At 42.9% G+C, this 17,888-nt stretch overlaps 1 protein-coding gene across 4 annotated transcripts in view; it reads right to left on the bottom strand.

Moving 5' to 3' along the window:
* KCNJ3 (potassium inwardly rectifying channel subfamily J member 3) overlaps positions 1-2,647 on the bottom strand; it is a 153,969-nt gene extending 151,322 nt beyond the window's left edge. For 3 of the 4 annotated variants that reach the window (XM_059393986.1, XM_059393989.1, XM_059393988.1), the window contains exon 1: positions 366-1,162. In XM_059393986.1, the coding sequence (XP_059249969.1) occupies positions 366-1,067 (702 nt within the window). In that variant the 5' untranslated portion in view covers positions 1,068-1,162. Of the gene's footprint in view, positions 1-365; positions 1,163-2,231 lie in introns of those variants that run through there. The other variant, XM_059393987.1, reaches the window with a different exon arrangement.
* Between the last annotated feature and the right edge of the window lie 15,241 nt (positions 2,648-17,888).

Here is a 17,888-nt window from a genome sequence, read left to right as displayed (position 1 = left end):
AACAAGTCAGAAACTCTTTAAAGAGCCAAGCAGCACCGGTAGGGAGAACAAGGCCCTCTACCTCAAGGCTCCAGGAGCCAACACCACTCGGTAAGTGTGACTAGTCAGAAAGTGATACAAGCACATTCCAATTATTAATATAAATAAGAGCACGAGAGTGAGTGGAAAAGGAACAGAACTGGCAGCTGTACTCTCATCGCCCAGTCCTCCACGCCACCCAGCTCCACTCCACCCCCCGCGTCCTCAAGGAGGTTTACCTGCGAGACAGGTCAGACTAAGAGCCCGGGGAGAGTTCTCAGGTGAGCTATTTTCTGCCGTGGAGGGTTGGCGGCAGCCAGGTTGGGGAAGGGGCAGGTAACACTTACTTTGAGCAGCTTACAGCGGATCTGCGCGGAGACCATGTGGCTGTTGCGCAGGTTGCCCACCCGGAACATGAGCGTGAGTTTTCCGTCCCTCATGGAGATCACCGCGTGCTCGCTAAACATCAGGGTCTCCGCGCGCTTCTTGGGCTGGGACATCTTGATGAACATGCAGCCAATGAGGAAGGCGTCCACGATGGAGCCGAGGATGGACTGGAAGAGGAAGAGAATGATGCCCTCGGGGCACTTGTCGGTAATGTAGCGGTAGCCATAGCCGATGGTAGCCTCGGTCTCGATGAAGAAGAGGAAGGCGGAGGGGAAGTTATAAACATTGGCCACGCAGGGCGTATAGTTGCCAACGTGGGCTTTGTTCAGGTCGCCCCGAGTGTAGGCGATCACCCACCACATGGACGCCATGAAAAGCCAGGCCACCGTGTAGGTAAGGATGAAGATGAAGAGGTTCCAGCGCCACTTGAGGTCCACCAGGGTGGTGAAGAGGTCCGAGAGGTAGCGGCTCGTCTCGCTGCCCAGGTTGCCGTGCTGCACATTGCACCGGCCGTTCTTGTCCACGAACCGCTGCCGCTTCTTCTTGGGCACAAGCTGCTGCTGCGGGCCCTGGCCCGGCCCCTGGGGCTGCAAGCCCGAGCCGCTGGACGAGGTGGTCACTACCTGGTAATCGTCCCCAAATTTCCTTCGGAGTGCAGACATAATACGGAGGGGCGAGCCAGATTCAAAACGCGAAGCGGAGGCGCAGGGGCCGAGCGCTGCAAACCAGCACCAATAAGGAGGTGGGGGCGGGGGAGAGAGGGGGGACAAAAGCGAGCGCGCCGGGGGTGGGGGGCGCACCCGGCCGGTAGCTGCGCTCTTTGCCCCCTGCGGACTCCTCTCTTCCCCCGGGACGGAGGCTTTCTCTCCAAGCTGAGTCTTAACACAAGAAAGTGTTCTCCCGCACTCAAGGCAGGAGGGATGCAAGGACCGGGAACCCCAGCGCAATTTTGCCTCCAAGCTTTTCGAGGCTTCTCTTTTCTTCCCCCACCATCGGCATCCCGGGCCACCTTTCGCCTTGCCACAGCCCTCCCGACTACCCTGCAGCCCTCCCAAACTGACTTTTTAAAAATTAATGAGTTGACAGGCGAGTCCCACCCCACCTGCCAACTCGCCAGGCTGCCGAAACTGCGCTACCTGCTCGGACCAGACCCTCCCCCCTCCCCGCCGCTCCCCGATCGCCCGCCCCCCGGAACCGCTCCCGGCTCCCCCCGGCACTCCCGCCTCCTATCTTTTGGCCAAAATCCCGCCCAGAGGCATGTCTGCCGGGCACCGGTGCAACACCCCCCCACCCACGCCCTCCGGGCTCAGAGTCCCGGGCTCCGGACTCCAGAGACGCGCCCGCCTGGCGTCGGCGGGCTGCTGAGTTTCCGCGGGCGCCCCCAGGGCCCTCGGGCCGACTCTCAAGGGCCCCCAGGCCGCCCCCGCGCCCAGCGGAGACGCGGCGGTGCGCGAAACCCGAGCACTCACCCACCGGGAGAGGGCAGGAGGAGGCGCAGCGGGCGGCAGCGGCAGCCTGGCCTCGCACTCCGCGCTCAAGGCTGTTTTCCTCACCCCCACTTTTCCTGGTGCACCACGGTGGGCACCAACGCAGGTCCCCCAAGCTCCGCACCTCCCTGAGGGCACCACGCTGCCCCCACCAGGAGGACCCTGGAGCGCCCTCACGGACTGACTTGGACGCGGGACTTGAGGGTTCCTTGGCGCCGTGCTCTCTTAGCTAGGCGACCGCGGTGCTGCCGTAAAGGGTTCGAGCCTCGAGCTGCCGGTCAGACTTTCAGGTTAAAAACCAGCGCCGCTTCAGCCCTTCTTCTGCTTCACGGTGCCTACCTTTGCCTCTTCCCTCCTGGGTCCCCCACTCCCTGTCCGCGCCTCGGTGGCTCCGGGTAAGATGCGAGGCGCGAGCAGGGGCGGCGGGAGAGCGGTGTATGCGCTGGTGCGTGTGATCAGCTGCAGAGCCGCGCTAGCCCCGCCTGTCCCTGCCTTCCCCCGCTGTTCCACCAGCCTGAATTGCACCTCCGCGCCTCAGTTGTGCCCGCAGTGTCTGACAGCTCAGGAAAAAGCGAGCCCCTCCAATGAGAAACAACTCTACATCCGCTCCCCAAAGCCTGCCAACTCTTCTTCTTCGCCCCCTGCCTCAGGTCAGAAGCCCCCAGCAAGCCGGGTATGCTGTCCTCTGAAAGAAGTAATAATACGTCTCTCTAACTAGGGCTCTCATCTAAACCGATGCGTGGATCCGGAGATGCACCATAAACAGAGAAACCAACTGCCTCCACCATGGGCATGTTCAGAACTCAGAGTTGCAAGTAGCAGGGGGGTCCTTAGGATGGGAACGGAAGGGAGGGGAGACACTAATAAGAAAATTCACAATTCTTTCTGAAAATGGCTCTATTAGAAATGCTCAGAATGTCCACAGTAAATGTGTGGCTGAAAAGGAGGGAGGAAAACTGGACTTTAATGATCCGGAGCCTGACAGTTAACTTAATGGAAGGGCAAAGTGCAGAAATAGTTAATATAGCGCCCATGTGTAAATACCAGCTTATTTACCACATTTCATGTTCGCTTTAAAATGCCATTGTACCTTATGGCATGCTCCATTCAGTTCAGATACGTGAAATGGTTCTTCTTGGAAGATCATCAAATTGTGGTGTTATAAAAGCAAAGGGCTTGCTTTAAGACTCACATACAAATGAAAATTAGTACCTAATCATCCTACTAGTTCTCTGCCAACAGGTGCTCTCTTCTACCTCTCCAGCCCTAAACCCTAGTGCAGGTAAGCCTTGCACCTTTTCGGCCGTAAGTACAGAACTCTCACTGTCCTTTGGTCTCTCTCTGTCATTTGTCATCTATCCCAAGTTACAGAGTGTTCTCCTGCAGGCTCTCTGATAAGAGGTCAGTAACTCTGTTATTCTTTAAGGTTACATAAGAAGGGAAAGTGACACTGTGGGAAGTGGAAACTGCTGTGGGTCTGCAATCATAAGACCTGATTTGAGTCCTGGCCTTGCCATGTACAAACTCTGTGACCTTGAGCAAATAGCTAAACATCTTTGGGCCCCAATCTTCTGCTCTAGAAAAACTGAATTTTAACATTTTCCCAATGTTGGTTTTATTAACTAAATATCCTGTGAAGGATATTTTATACTGGGCTACAAAGTTGCAACAAGGCCAAGAGATTAGCGATGAGTTTTGGGGGTTGGCCGCCTGTTGTTACTAACACATATATTCCCTTCTCATTTCGGACTACTCTCCCCGTAACTCCTTCTGCCCTTGCCAGGCTGGCTTCTTTCAATTCCTGAAACCTACAGAGGCGTAAGCCCTATCCTTGTGTCTTTGGCCTATCTGTTCTCTCTTCTTGCAGTGTTTTTGACCTGCTGTTCTGCGTTGCTGGCTCCTCCAGTCCCTCAGCTCTCAACCTGAAAGCATTCTCCTCAGCGAGGTCTTGGCTGCCTCCCAGGTACCCCCATCACACAGCTCGGTTCATCTACATTTTATTTTCCTAGCTGCCATTTTCTTCATTCGTTCATTCCCTCCACCTCCATCCCACCCCCATCACTGTCCTGGCATGTAAGCTCTACAGGGGCAAGAACTTTGTCTGTTCTTGTTCTTGTTCTGTCTTGTTCACTGCTACGTCCCTAAATCCTGGGACACTACTGGTCACATAGTTGGGTCACTATAAATATTTGTTGAATCAATAACAGATATGCCAATCTATAACAAATGAACCAATCTGTATCACTGGGAACTCCATGTGCACTGAAACTCTCTCTGAATGATACAGAATTGAAAGTCATCACTAAATCAATTATAGGATTTAATATAAAAGAATGTGTTCCTTTTTAAAAAGCAATATTTTCCATGCTTGTTAACTTTGGAACTGATATTCAATGACCTACCAAATGTATTGTATTGCTACAATATCTCTCATGATTTCCCCCTCTCTCTTTAAAAATGTTTTCTTCAAATCCCCATTTGACTTTAAGCCCCAAGTCAAATGATTTTCTTGTCCTCAGTCTTTTGCTCCTTCAAACTGTCCTAGACAGTATTACTAAATCTATCTCCTTAGAACCATATAAACTTAGCAGTAGAATGGAAACCAAAGAGTTCTCTGATTATTTCACTTGATCATTTCATTTCCAAAATCTTATGCATTCCCACCTTTCAAAAAATACTTCTCTATGAAACCCTTTGCCATTTTCCAACAAATGAACTTAAAAACAAATAACTTTATACGTAGAGAGACATGGTCAAGTCTAATCCTCTCACTTCACAAAGAAGCAACTCAAAGCTGGAAAGAGAAAATAAAGTTGCTGCTCAATGTCACAGAGTCGAGAAGTGGAGACCTTGAGATTTGAACCCAGAGCAATGCATCTCCAGAATGTGGGTACTCTACCATCCCTACCATCTGGTGCCTAGAAAGGAGTATAGGATTCCTGCTCAACAGCCAGGGTCTCCTTCAACTCTGCCATGCTTCTCATGCAGGCTGAGATCTAAGGGCCTCCAAATTTGGCCTTACCTGTCTTTCCAAAATCATCTCCCACCTTCCCTTTAGTGTGGGTTCTGCTCCAGCCAGCTTTGACTCCTGGCAGTTTCCCAAACATACTCTACATTAACTTCATTCGCTCACCTTCTTTCTTGTCACATAAATACCCTTTTTCTGTTCCTGCAAAGTTCAAATCATCATCACTGATGATGATGTGTGCTGAGCCGGGAAGGATTTCTTCAGCTTTTATTTCAAGTGCTGCCTCTCCATGTTTATTCTGCCCCTAACAGTGATCTACCTCTTCTGTGAATTCTCATTCCCCTAGATTTGCAATGTGTTATGTATGTATGTATGTGTTTATTTATTTATTTTTACTCTCCAGTCTGTATTTGAAATCAAAATTCACCAATATTTCCCCGATACAATGGTAGGCATCCTGACTATATCACACCTCTTAATATTTTGCTACTGTCCTATACTCTGGATCCCCAACATTTCCTTGCTCGTGGCAAATAATTAATAAAAGTTTAGAGAGAACTGCAATATGTTTAGCCTACTTTAATGTGTCAGGCAACGTGCTTGGAACTTTATAGTTAGTATTTACCTAGCTAGGAAGATGGCAGAGCAGGGACTTCAAAACCCGACTGCCCATTGTAAGGTCCTTATTCTCTTAGAGGAGCAGTATGGCCTGATAAGTTACATATTTTTCAGGATGCAATCATGTCCCACTTTAAATGTGGCTGAGCCTTTGACCTGTTTGTGACATTGAGTGCAACTCCTTGGAAATGTTTAAAGATGAATGAAACTCATCTTCCCCTGTTAGGACAGCTGCTTCCATGATGACATTCTGGAGGGCAGCCAGCCCCACTGTGCTGAGGCCAGGCAGGAAGTGTGGGGAATAGACGGATGACAGAAGGCCACCTAATCAGGTGCTGTCTGATGAACTGAAGTAGAAACACTGTAAACACAATGGGTCAAAGGAAGGAGAGGCACACAATTTCAGCCAAGGCCACAAGGCCAGAAAATTCTGGAAAATATAACTACAGCATACACACGCATTTATAGCCTAACATTTAAAGATAGGGCAGTAGATTATAAACAGACTGCGCCACAGTTCTTGGGGGAGGGGCAAGTCGTCAGAGAAGGGGAATCAAGGCTATATTTAACAACAAACACAGTTAAGAACAAGCTTCATACTTATTCTTCCCAGAAAGTACTTCTGGCAATATCTTATTTGCTGTATCCAGGATCAGTAGTTTCACCAATAACCAGAACTTCAAAAATGAAGGATATGAGTCTGTGTCTTAATACTAAAAGGCATGACTTTGCACAGGCACTCGCCCTATTATGTAACTGAACAGTGTAGGGAAGAGTATATTTAATGTAAAAGGAAAAAACCCTCTGCCCCTGAAAAGTCCAAATTCTAAAAATGGCTTAATCGGCCAACTGTGAAAAAAGCAAGGCTTTGAACATCTCCACACACCTGGACCCTTCTTTTCGTCACTCACTTATTGTCACTGCAACTCCTACCATGTGAGAGTCAGCATTGCCAGAAACATTAATTACTCTCAGGTGAAAATGGCATTATATTTAATATCCCTTTACTCCTAATCCTATCATTCTCCAAAGTACAATGAAGACATGGGCAGGCTTGGGGATCTGAAGTGCTTATGTTTCAAAGGTGACACATTCCATTGCCACCATAAGTTCTGCTATATCTGGGAAGAGGTCACCCTTTGAAATTCTATATGCAATTTTTGGCAATAGAATGGTGTTACTTTTTTTTTTTTTTTAACCCTCCTAAAAAAAGAATACTGAAGTTATTTTCTCTCTTGCCAAAAAGAGGAGGAAAAAAATGAAAAGGAGAAATCAGTTGGAGATTTGATTGCACAGACTTGGGAAGAGAGAGGCATTGCCATACCATGGTGGATGACTCATCTAGCCCTTAATCTTGGCTCCAAACCCTGGCCTCTGCCTGAGGATTCAGAGAAAGGCAAAACGCCATTGTCACTTGGAAGCCATTTATTTAACAAGGTTTTCCTGACTTAAACCCTCTCTTTACTTCAACCCTGTACCTGGGAGTACTCTGGGTTATGAAAGAATAAGAGCTTTTAAAAGAACCTTCCAGAACTCAACCTCTGTTAAGAATAATAATAATAATGATGATGATGATGATGATGATGATGTTTATTTTGTCAGCCCCAAGGGTTTGTAGGCAGAGCATCAAGGAAAAATAATAAATTCGCGTCTTTATCCATGTCAGTCAAAGTTCCATTTCTAAAGATCTCTTTCTTCCCTGAGAAAAACAATGAGGTCCCAGATATCAAAATACGTACAAGAATGTTGTTTAGTTTAATACTCAACATACACAAACCATGTGCCTAGCACCATGCCAAGGGTTGTACAGGTCAGAAATTAGGACAAAGTCATGCCAACCAAAATATTAACAACAAGAATAATGGTTAATACAATGTGGCAAGTACCTGAAGAGGATTGTTGTTAACATTCAGAGAAACAATTCTTTTCAGGAAATAAACTTCTCTAGCTATTCTGAATTTTCCAAACCTAGCAAAATGGCATCACTTACATTTTGTGGAACATTAAATTACTTCAATCTAAATGATTTTATTTTAGAAATCTGCAGATTTATTTTGTTTTGCTTTGTTTTTAATTCAAATATTGTTAACATACAGTGTAATATTAGTTTCAGGTGTACAATATAGTGATTCAACAATTTCATACATTACCCTGTGCTCATCAGGAGAAGCATACTCTTTTTTTTTCTTTTTAAGATTTTATTTATTTATTTGATAGAGATCACAAGCAGGCAGAGAGGCACGCAGATAGAGAGGGGAAGGGAAGCAGGCTCCCTGTCTAGCAGAGAGCCCGACAAGGGGCTTAGATCCCAGGACCCTGGAATCATCACCCGAGCCCAAGGCAGAGGCTGTAGCCCACTGAACCATCCAGGCACCCCAAGAAGCATACTCTTTAATCCCTATCACTTATTTCACCCATTCCCCCACAGCCACCTGCCCTCTCATAACCATCAGTTTGTTTTTTCTAGTTATTAGTGTGTTTCTTGGTTTGACTCTCCCTCCTTTTTTTCCCTTTGTTTGTTTTTTTTGTTTCTTAAATTCTGCATATGAGTGAGATCATACGATATTTGTCTTTCTCTGACTTATTTTGCTTGGTATTATACTCTCTAGCTCCATCCATATAGTTACAAATGGCAAGGTTTCATTCTTTTTTCATGGCTAAATAATATTCCATTATATGTATATCTTTACATATACACACCCGTATCCTTCTATGTAGATATGTAGATATTGCCACATATATAAACCAAATCTTCTTTATCCTTTCATCTATCAGTGGACACTTGGGCTACTTCCATAGTTTGGTTATTATAAACAATGCTGCTATAAACAGGGGTACATGGGTCCCTCTGAATTACTGTCTTTTTATTTTTGGTGTAAATATCCAGTAGTGCAATTACAAAGTGATTTTTTTTTTATATTCTATCTTTAAAAAATAGTTTTAACTATTACATTTAGGTCAATATCCATTTTGAGAAATTTTTCATATATCTATGTATAAAGAATGGGAAGAAGATATATTTCTTTCATATGACTTAACAATTACTCCAAAAAAATAAAATTTTGAGAAAATGGTCTTTTTCCAATTGAATTACTTTGTTGACCTTTGTTAAAAACCAACTGATCATGTAAGCCAATCTATTTCTGGACTTCCTATTCACTTCTGTATGTTTACATTGCCTATTTGTGTATCCATAGTTGACTTGATTACTACAGCATTCTTATAAGCCTAGTAACATTGTCATTCAGATTGTTCTACCCTTCAAAATATTTTGGTTATTAGAGGTAATTTTCTTTTATATATAAATTTTAGAATGAGCTTGCTTATCTCTACTACATGAGTTTGATAGGATTTTGACTGAATTTGCTCTCAGTCTATAGATTAGATCAGTTTGGGAAGAACTGGCATTTTAACCATAGCTTCTGTAACCCATGAACATTGTATCTTTCTCCATTTGTTTATGTCTTCTTTAGACCTCAGTAAGCTAGTTTGTGGATTGGTGACTGTTAATAACGTTATTTCTGTAAGACAAAATGTTACAGGGCAGATTTATTTTTAATGACAAGATTTCCAAGAGGAGAAATAATTTCTGCTCATTTTATAGAACCTTACAAACATAGGTTAAAATACTAGGAGAAAAAAATACAACCAGTAGTATTTTGGAGTTGGTGGAGTAGATTTTTTTCACTCTGATTTTCTGTGTTGGTGTACACAGAAAAGATTGGAATTATTTTCCAAGACTGGAAAATAAAAAGTTTTAAAGAACATTGATAGATTGTGTCAATACAGTTTACCTTGGAAGCAGATACTGAGACAAAGCTAGGTGTGCAAAACTTTTTTTAGGGGCAGCATCCATAAAAGCTAAAAGGAAAGGAACAGGATGTAGCAGAAAGAGCCCATACACCATCGTGCTGATTGGACACCAGTGAAAGGAAAGGTCAGAGGAGGCAGAATTGAGTAGAGTGATGCTATAACTATGGTGCAGATTTGATAAAGTTTTGGCCAGCCCAATGGGGAGCTCAAGAGCAAAGGTCCCCCATTGGAGTAGTACCATATGGGGCAGGAATGGGCCTGTCCTAAGGGGCCCACTGAGCTGTCATTGTCTGGGGACTACCCTCAGAAGGACATGCCTTCTGCAGAATGCTACATCAGATTTGGAAAGTTGCTGTAGCTGGAGGCCTTCAGCTAAACACACTTCTTCCAGCAGAAAGGCAAGTTCTTCTTGAAGGAAGATCAAGCAGCACAACTCCTTGGCTGCCAGAGTAGAAATGTAGAATCTATCAGTGTTTTTCCAGAAGTTTTGTTACAAATATCCAGAAATGATAATATAATCCAATCAACTGATGAAGGATGTATGCCTAAATCTTCAGTTTTGTCTGAATCACATGAATCTGGTAGAATCAGGAGTCTGGGGGGGGGAGTGGGGGGGCGATTAGATGGGTAATAGCTAATGGCCATGTCGATTTGACTTTGCTTAAAGTCTGCTAGAAAATAGGACCATACATACATATATATGCTTCTTGACAACACCAATGAATAACGAGGCTGCCTCTCTGGCTGAGAAAGGCTACATACCAATTGTGAGAGGTAACATAGACGAAGGACAATACAGACATCAGAATTCATTTCAGTCGTGGCATTTAATTAGATATGTTACCAGTAGCCAACACGCTGAATGCTACTGTAATTCTCCTGAAAGAAAAATATTATACCTTTTAGCATCTTCCAGTACTGAATCTTCATTAAAACTGCACAAAGGATGAGGAGAGACAGGAGTAATGAAGCAATTGGCCCATAGCACAGGGTAGGAAAATAAAGAAGTCACAAAGACCGTGGATGACAAAGCGACGGCGAACAGAACTCAAATATTTCCCAGCATGTAACCCCAGGCTAGAAAGGAAGGAAGAACGAGGAATAGAATTTTCTGAAATCTGATTGCCCTGTTTATAGTTCCTAGCTATGCATCAGAATTGCCCCAGATAATTATATCAGATTCTGTGGGCATAGAGCCCAGCCATCAGTATTTTTCAAAAGCTGCCTTGGCGACTGTGGCAGAACAGCAAGAATGGAGACACACGGATCTGTGGGAACTCAGGTCTAATAGTAGAAGAGCTTCCCTGAGAAATGTCACGCATGGGAGTTCCATCAATCTTCCCTCCCCACACCTCACTTCCTCCCCACTTCTCAGAAGTCTTCATCCTCAGAAAGCCTTCATCCTTTGGCACCAAAGAGAGATCCTGGGGATTAGTGAGCCACGGTGCCCACACTCTCACATCACCAGAGTCCACCATTTACAGACCAAACCTCAATGTGCAGGAGGCTCTTCCCCTCATTGGAAAGGCCCGGGGCCCAAGCAGGGCACATTTTGACTTGACTGCAGTTGAACCCAGTCCTACCACTCACAATCCTAAATTGTGAACACAAATGGAAGAATCTGAGGCCACCAAATTTTAAAGCCCATAAATGTTTTAAATTTCTTTATCAATAATATTTCTACTGCTTTGTGTGGACGTGCATGTGAGTTGCAAGAAGTCTGCCTTTACTGTCCCTCTTCTCTACTGTTTATCGTACTGTCCTGAATTCAAAAAGGTAAAAAGAGAGGAGGGAGGGAAGAAGAAAAGAAAGGGAAGACGTGAGCAAAGAAGAAGAAGACAAAAATTAAAATTCTCACAACGATTACTAATGAACCTGTGGAAGAACACTGGTGAAACTGGGACCACATTGTCCAGGAGTCAAGCTGGGATGGGCACTCTGGGTCATTTGTTTACATTAAGTGATTATTCGGGAGAGGGGGAAGAATTACAGAAACAAAAACAATATTATGAGAAACCAGCATGTCATTTTTATACACGCTTATTTCTAGATTTCCTCCCAGATTTTATTCGGGGAAAACACACAAATTATTTATTTTTTTGTATTTTTTGTATTTTTTTAGCTTGTCTCCGGGAAGGACTGATTGGCGTTCACTTGGTAAAATGACAATGTAAACTCACCCATGTTAGTGATTACCCAGTACATTATTTTCATGTTGCCCACAAAATGATGGAGGACGCCTTGGGGATTAGTTTCAGGGTGGAGTGGGAATGCATCAAACCTCTTCCTTGTTTCGTGGTTTCCCTCCCTCCCCACCGCCCCTGCCAACCAACAAAGTAGATGCTTAAAACTATTCAAATTTCTAGTTAAGCTGCAATTATTCAAAAATGATCTCAAAGTAAAAATTAAGGGGATAAAAAGCAAAAATGTTATCCAATTCATTTGTAGGGAGCTTCTTCCTATGGACTATGGCCCCATAGATAATAATACCATGGCTCTAGAAATATCTTGGTATTCGGAGTAATCATTAAAAGTAATTAAAAGTAATAATTCTCTAAAGCCACTCTTTTTCCTTCTCTCCTCTTTATCTACTAATAGGAAAGCCAAACAGAGCTGAGATGATTGACAGATTTTTTTTTTTTAAATTAGTGACTTTCTCTGTTAAAAGGAGTGGATGGGTGTTAGCACTCTATTATGCACAGAACATAAAGAAGATGCCTGCTGTTCAACATTTACATATCAGCATTGTTTTTGTTTCACACCAAGTTTCCTTTTGCATCCAGATTAAAAAAAGAAAGACAAACGATGCTGTGAAATGACCAAATAATAACTGATTTTTCTCTACCTTTAGAAAGAAAGTTATCTCAGTGAGTTCTTTTTAGTAAAATCAGAGAATAAAAATGTAGCAATTAGCAAAGGGGAGAGAAAGAAGAAAGATGTAAAGGGCAGGGGGGAGAGGGGAGGGGGGTTAGCGGGGGGGGGGGGGGGGGGGGGGGGGGGTGGTGGTCAAAGCCTAGTCCCAGCTCTCTGTAATGGGCATCTTCTTTTTTGCATTCTGTGAGGCTGGAGTTGCTGTTGATGAAATGTCCTCACATATTCTGTCAATGTCAGAATGCAAACATCACTAAATAAACCCTTGTGTCAAAATGTCGCGTAGTGATTATTTATGCTTCTTGACAACACCAATGAATGACAAGGCTGCCTCTATGGCTGAGAAAGGTTGCATACCAATTGTGAGAGGTAACATAGATGAAGGACAATGTAGACATCAGAATTCATTTCAGTTGTGCCATTAAATTAGATACGTTACCAGTAGCCAACATAGTAAATACTGTTTTAATTCTCCTGAAAGAAAAATATTGACTGAACAACTTAATGCAAATCATTTAGGATTTAACATGCATTTGTGAATCTCTGTTATCCAGTAGATAGTATTACTGAAAGAAAAGTGCCATTTATTTTTCTTCTTTATTTGCTCACTGTTTCAAAATGTTCCTTCTTCTGGAATTGAATTTAGAGTCCACATGTTTGGAGGAGACTGCAATTACTAATGAAGTTTGGATAACACAGAACAAACCAAATGACACAATGATAAAGTCTTTGCGATGTATACACAAAATGGCTAAGGTATTCAGGCCGTTGATCGTTCCCAAATCCCATATTATCTTCTGTTCCAAAGATGAGTACTTATTGAGGAGTAAGAGGCATAGTGTCAATCATTAGCACAAAACCATGTATTGTGAAAATATTTTATCAAATTAGTCAGGTAAATGGTAACGTTATTATAAATCTGTTATCATACATTGCATATATTAGAGAACAGTTAAAAGGTACTGTTTTATTAGGGTTAACATTCTACTAACATACCACTCTACTAATCATACTGACACATACCATGCTCAAAACACAATTCAAAGTCACCTAAATCCCTATGGCTTTTAGGATCTTGAGTAAGACCTTTGATGCTGCTATAGAACTATTGGAGTATGAATCCTTGCTTTGAAGTTTCTAGCTGTGTGATCCTAGGCAATTTCCTAACCTCTCTGGGCTTGGCTTTTCTCATTATTCAAATGAGATAGGAATAGGTTCTACTTCTTTGGTGTAGTCTGATGTGAGAATTAGAAGAGGAAACTTACATAAATCATGCAGCCTAATATCTAGCACAAGACAGTTTCAAATTCAATGAAAAGCAAATAAATTTTAAAATTATCTTTAAATGAAGGGCAAATCCACATGGAGAACTTCTAAGTTACTATACCCCACAAATGATTTTATAGCCACAGACATGTACTGAAATGAAAATAAAATTTAATTCAAAACACTTCTCATGTTTCCACCTTTCTTTACAACCTTGTAGGCTTATAAGTTACATACTGTGTTTCTTCACCTCAACGCAACAGAAATAAGAGGATGCTTGCTTTTATTCCCTATACTCTCTCATTGTGTTACTCTACTCTTTTGTTGCATGTATCTGAAGTGACCCAACACTGACTCTGCTATTCGTAATTTAATTAGTACCTTCATTTACTCAAGATACCTTTGCCTATGGAGAAGTAATGGAGGAGAACCATTTACCACCCACCCCACCTCACCCGAGTGCTTGCCTTCATATAAGAAACAAATTGGCTTCTTGCCAGCCCAACAAAAAATGGACCCCTCCTACTCTCAGGGGCAACAAAACTACTACTAGAAGCACAGCAAAACAAAACGTCTCTTCATTTTTCTCTGTGATCAAATGGTGAAAGATCTATTCACCAAAACTCTTCTTATGAAGGAAAGTGTTTGGGCAGATTCTGGAACATCTGTGAGTGGTTAAAAACTCAAGAATTGCTTGTTAGTCCTGGAGGGAAGAAGAAAGAGGAAGAAAGAAAAGAGTCAAAGTGGCATTAGCACTGGGATGGGAGGCCTTCCACTCGGGGAGGTGACCCCTCCCCATGACAGTCATTTACAAAGCTCATCTGTTTGATGATTGGGTTTGATGCCAAAGATGTGCCTGACATCCACCTGACCTGATACAAGGCAAAGCCAAGGTGGTTCTTGCAGGTGTAAGAGCTGAAAGGTAAAGATATGCAGGAAGAAATAGCCCCTAAAAACAGAGAAATCTCTTAAAGGACTTGCACTGGATAAGGTTCAAACTGAGCTGGAATAGTACAGTAAGGGCCAATAGTGCTCCCAGGTGACCCTTGCTTTATTTTTGATTTTGTGTGGGTGATTCATTTAAAAACATTTTCCTAAGTCAAACAGATGATCCAAATCAGCATTTCCCCCCATTAACCTTTCTTGTGTTCTGTGTTGTGTTCAGAGACACAAATGAAGAAAGAAACAGTTTAAAATTCAGAGTTGGGCTAGGCCAGGCCAGTGAAACAGCTATGCAAAGAACTATCCAGAAGCATTAGCACAGTGTTTCAAATAATGACTTGAGAAAGTAAACCCACCCAACATAATAATGCACATTTAAATTGGTGCCATTTAAAGGCAAAATAGCTGTACTATACAAAGTGTCACTGATACTTCAATTCTACATGCCTTTCAAACAGTATGAAAAGCTATAACTTCAGGGGATCACAAATAAAGACAAAAAATTGTAGCAGTGTGTGTGTGTGTGTGTGTGTGTGTGTGTAATTTCCTGAGAAACACCTTCATGCACTCATTGTAGAGCAAGGACAAAGCAAGGACACTTATATGTAATATATTAGCTTCATGTAACTCTTATGATGAGAGTGTGAGGGGAAGAAATATTTTATATTGAAAGTACATTTCTCAAAATTTTATATTATTCACCATCTATTTGCAAGAAATTACAATTGGCTGCACCAGTAACAAGGCTGCTATTACTAGTGACCAGGGCTAAGTAACTCATTACTCTAAGCACCTTCTAAAACTGTGATTGAAGGTGGGGCAGATAAAATTCTTAGAACTCTTAAGAAAACTTTTGAAGGAGGAAAAATAAAACAGATAAAAGCAGAGCTACCCCCACTGAAGCTGGGTAGGGACACAGAACCCCACCAGCTTAGATCTTCCCTCCTTTCTTATGGTGGTCCTAGGAAAGCTCAGAAACTTCAGGAACTCTGAGGAACATAGTCTATCCTCTATGATTCTCTGGAATTTATAGAATAGAAGAATAGAATAGAATAGAATAGAATAGAATAGAATAGAATAGAGGTGGAGTAAGAGAGAAATGCCAGCTTCATCCCAAACCATGTCATCTTATAAGATTCTCTGACATTTAGATGAATGATAAGACCAACGTGATGAAAATGAATTCCTTGAGGGACTTGAAACCCTCATGAAAGATGTTCATTCCTTTGAAGAGAAGAAAGAACAAGGCCCAGAAGCCGGTAACAAAGCCTTAGTCACAGAGGGATGAGCAACTCTGCCATAGGTTACCTGTTACACAGAATGTCTCTCATCCAGGCACTAATGGCATAATATAATGCATGAATATTACAAATGTGCAGGTGTGAAGAAGAGCTGATGGTATCCTTAACAAAGAAAGACTAATCTGTTTCATTAAGAATTGTGTGGAGAAAATGTTGTGTATAAGAAACATGTTTTGGTACACTTATGAAAAAATATTAACACTGCAGGAGAGAGTTGTTTTAAAAACATTTGGTTTCTGAGCATCAGGATTTCCAATGAATGCCTACCCTAACTGCTGTGGGATGGAGTGGATTTGACCCCAGTTTCAGAATATGGGTAGGGGATGTCATAGCTGGAGATTGAAATGCCCAGGAGAGACAGTACCATATGCTGTTCCTCAAGCAGGACCCAAGAAAAGTGACAGAGTTGGCAGCATAAAGAGGTTTGAGGTCCTTTTGTTTTGTTTTCTCTGTTGGGACACCTTCCATTTCCTAAGAGGAGGCAGGAGAGGAAAAGGGGGGAATCATGTTATTTGATCAGATCTGGACTTGCACATCAATAGTAATCAGTGATCACCAGAAGATTCCTCTAAAAAAATGTGTTGGATGGTAGACAGTGCATTAATTGTAAAAGAAAATGCCAGGATCAAGTAGCAATTTAAAAAAAAAAGGTTAACAACAACAATGAGATTGCATATACTTAACTCTTTCAAGTTTTAAGGAAACCACTGGTCAAATTCCTTGCCACACTTAGGATATTCCAATCATTTCATGTTTTGTTAAGTGGAAATCTATGGCCCTCTGGGGCTCACATGCATTAGGTGCCCTCCTAGCCCAGCTGCCTTATAAAAAAATTGAATGTATGGTCCCCTTCCTTTTTTTCCTTTAGTGTGAGAAGCTGATGCTACTTTACAAGATAAATTAAGATGGAAAGTTACTATGAGATCACCGAGAATAACATTGTTCAGAAGGATAATCCATCTTGGAATCACTGGGAGTTACTTTCCTTAAGCACAACAGGAGGTGATGGTCTTAATTTGGTAAATGTTGTGGCCCCATGTGGGTGACAGATAAGGCAGTAGAAGCCATGAGTTCTGAAGTGGCAGAGAGTTTGCTTCTGCCCTGACCCAGTGCTCATGAGATCAGATTTGTCTTCCTGAAGAGATAGCCTCTTATATAAGAAAACCCTAGTTACAAGATCTGGACTCTGGATAGAGAAAACAGTCTCAGGTGTGCTCCAGTCACCGCTCTCAGGTGCTGGAAAGGCAGTGCCTCACTTGGAGCCCTATTGTTCTCCTCAGCAGCTCTGGAGTTCCCCTACTGCAGCCATTCTCCATAGCCAAACCTTCCTGTCTCAAATTCATGAAGTGACAGAGAATTAAAAGGACTTGAAATTCAAGGGCATTAGCCTCTTTGATTGAAGATATTCTCTTTTAAAGAGGTTTTGGGTGTTGTTTTGGAGAGGCCACAGAATTTCCCTGCTGGTATCCTCCAACCGCAGATGGACCAACTGTTCTGTCTGCCCATAACTCCTCCCTCAGCTTCTCACCTTTGGGAGTACATCTCCTACCTTCTTTGCTTTCTTAGCAGGAACAACCTTGGGAGCCTCTCCAAAATGGCTCATAGCCAGCTCCCCTCTCCACAGACACTTTGTCCCACCAAGCACAGCTTGTTCACAGTGAAAGCCTCTTATCTGGCTGTCCTGGCTGTCCATCCAGGCATAGCTCATCATTATATTTTCTAGGTGTGATCCAGGTTCTCGTTCCAGTGTTCCTCAGGCCCTGGACATCCATGACAAGCTTCCCAAAATAGTCTCTTGAAATTCCTTCCATCTGCCTTTATCTTCCTCTTTCCCTGATGGGCAATTGTGAAGAGGACACATAGTAATCTGTCAACTTTTTATAAAGCAGGTCTTATTAGAGCCTTTTAGACCTCATATAATTCTTTATTTTCTCACAACCAACTGGAAATGGCTAGTGGAATAGTATTGGTTGAACCACTTTCATAATACTTGAGCATGTCTCAAAGAGGTCTGGCACTTCATTTTATTTCTTTTTTAATTTTTTAAAAAATTTTTATTTATTTATTTGACAGAGGAGAGAGATCACAAGCAGGCAGAGAGGCAAACAGAGAGAGAGAGGGAGAAGCAGGCTCCCCACCGAGCAGAGAGCCCGATGTGGGGCTTGATCCCAGGACCCTGAGACCATGACCTGAGCCGAAGGCAGAGGCTTAACCACT

The sequence above is a fragment of the Mustela nigripes genome, chromosome 3, assembly GCF_022355385.1.
Source record: "Mustela nigripes isolate SB6536 chromosome 3, MUSNIG.SB6536, whole genome shotgun sequence".
NCBI lineage: Eukaryota > Metazoa > Chordata > Mammalia > Carnivora > Mustelidae > Mustela > Mustela nigripes.
Note: the sequence above shows the minus strand (reverse complement) of the source record. Positions and strands in the feature narration are given on the sequence as shown.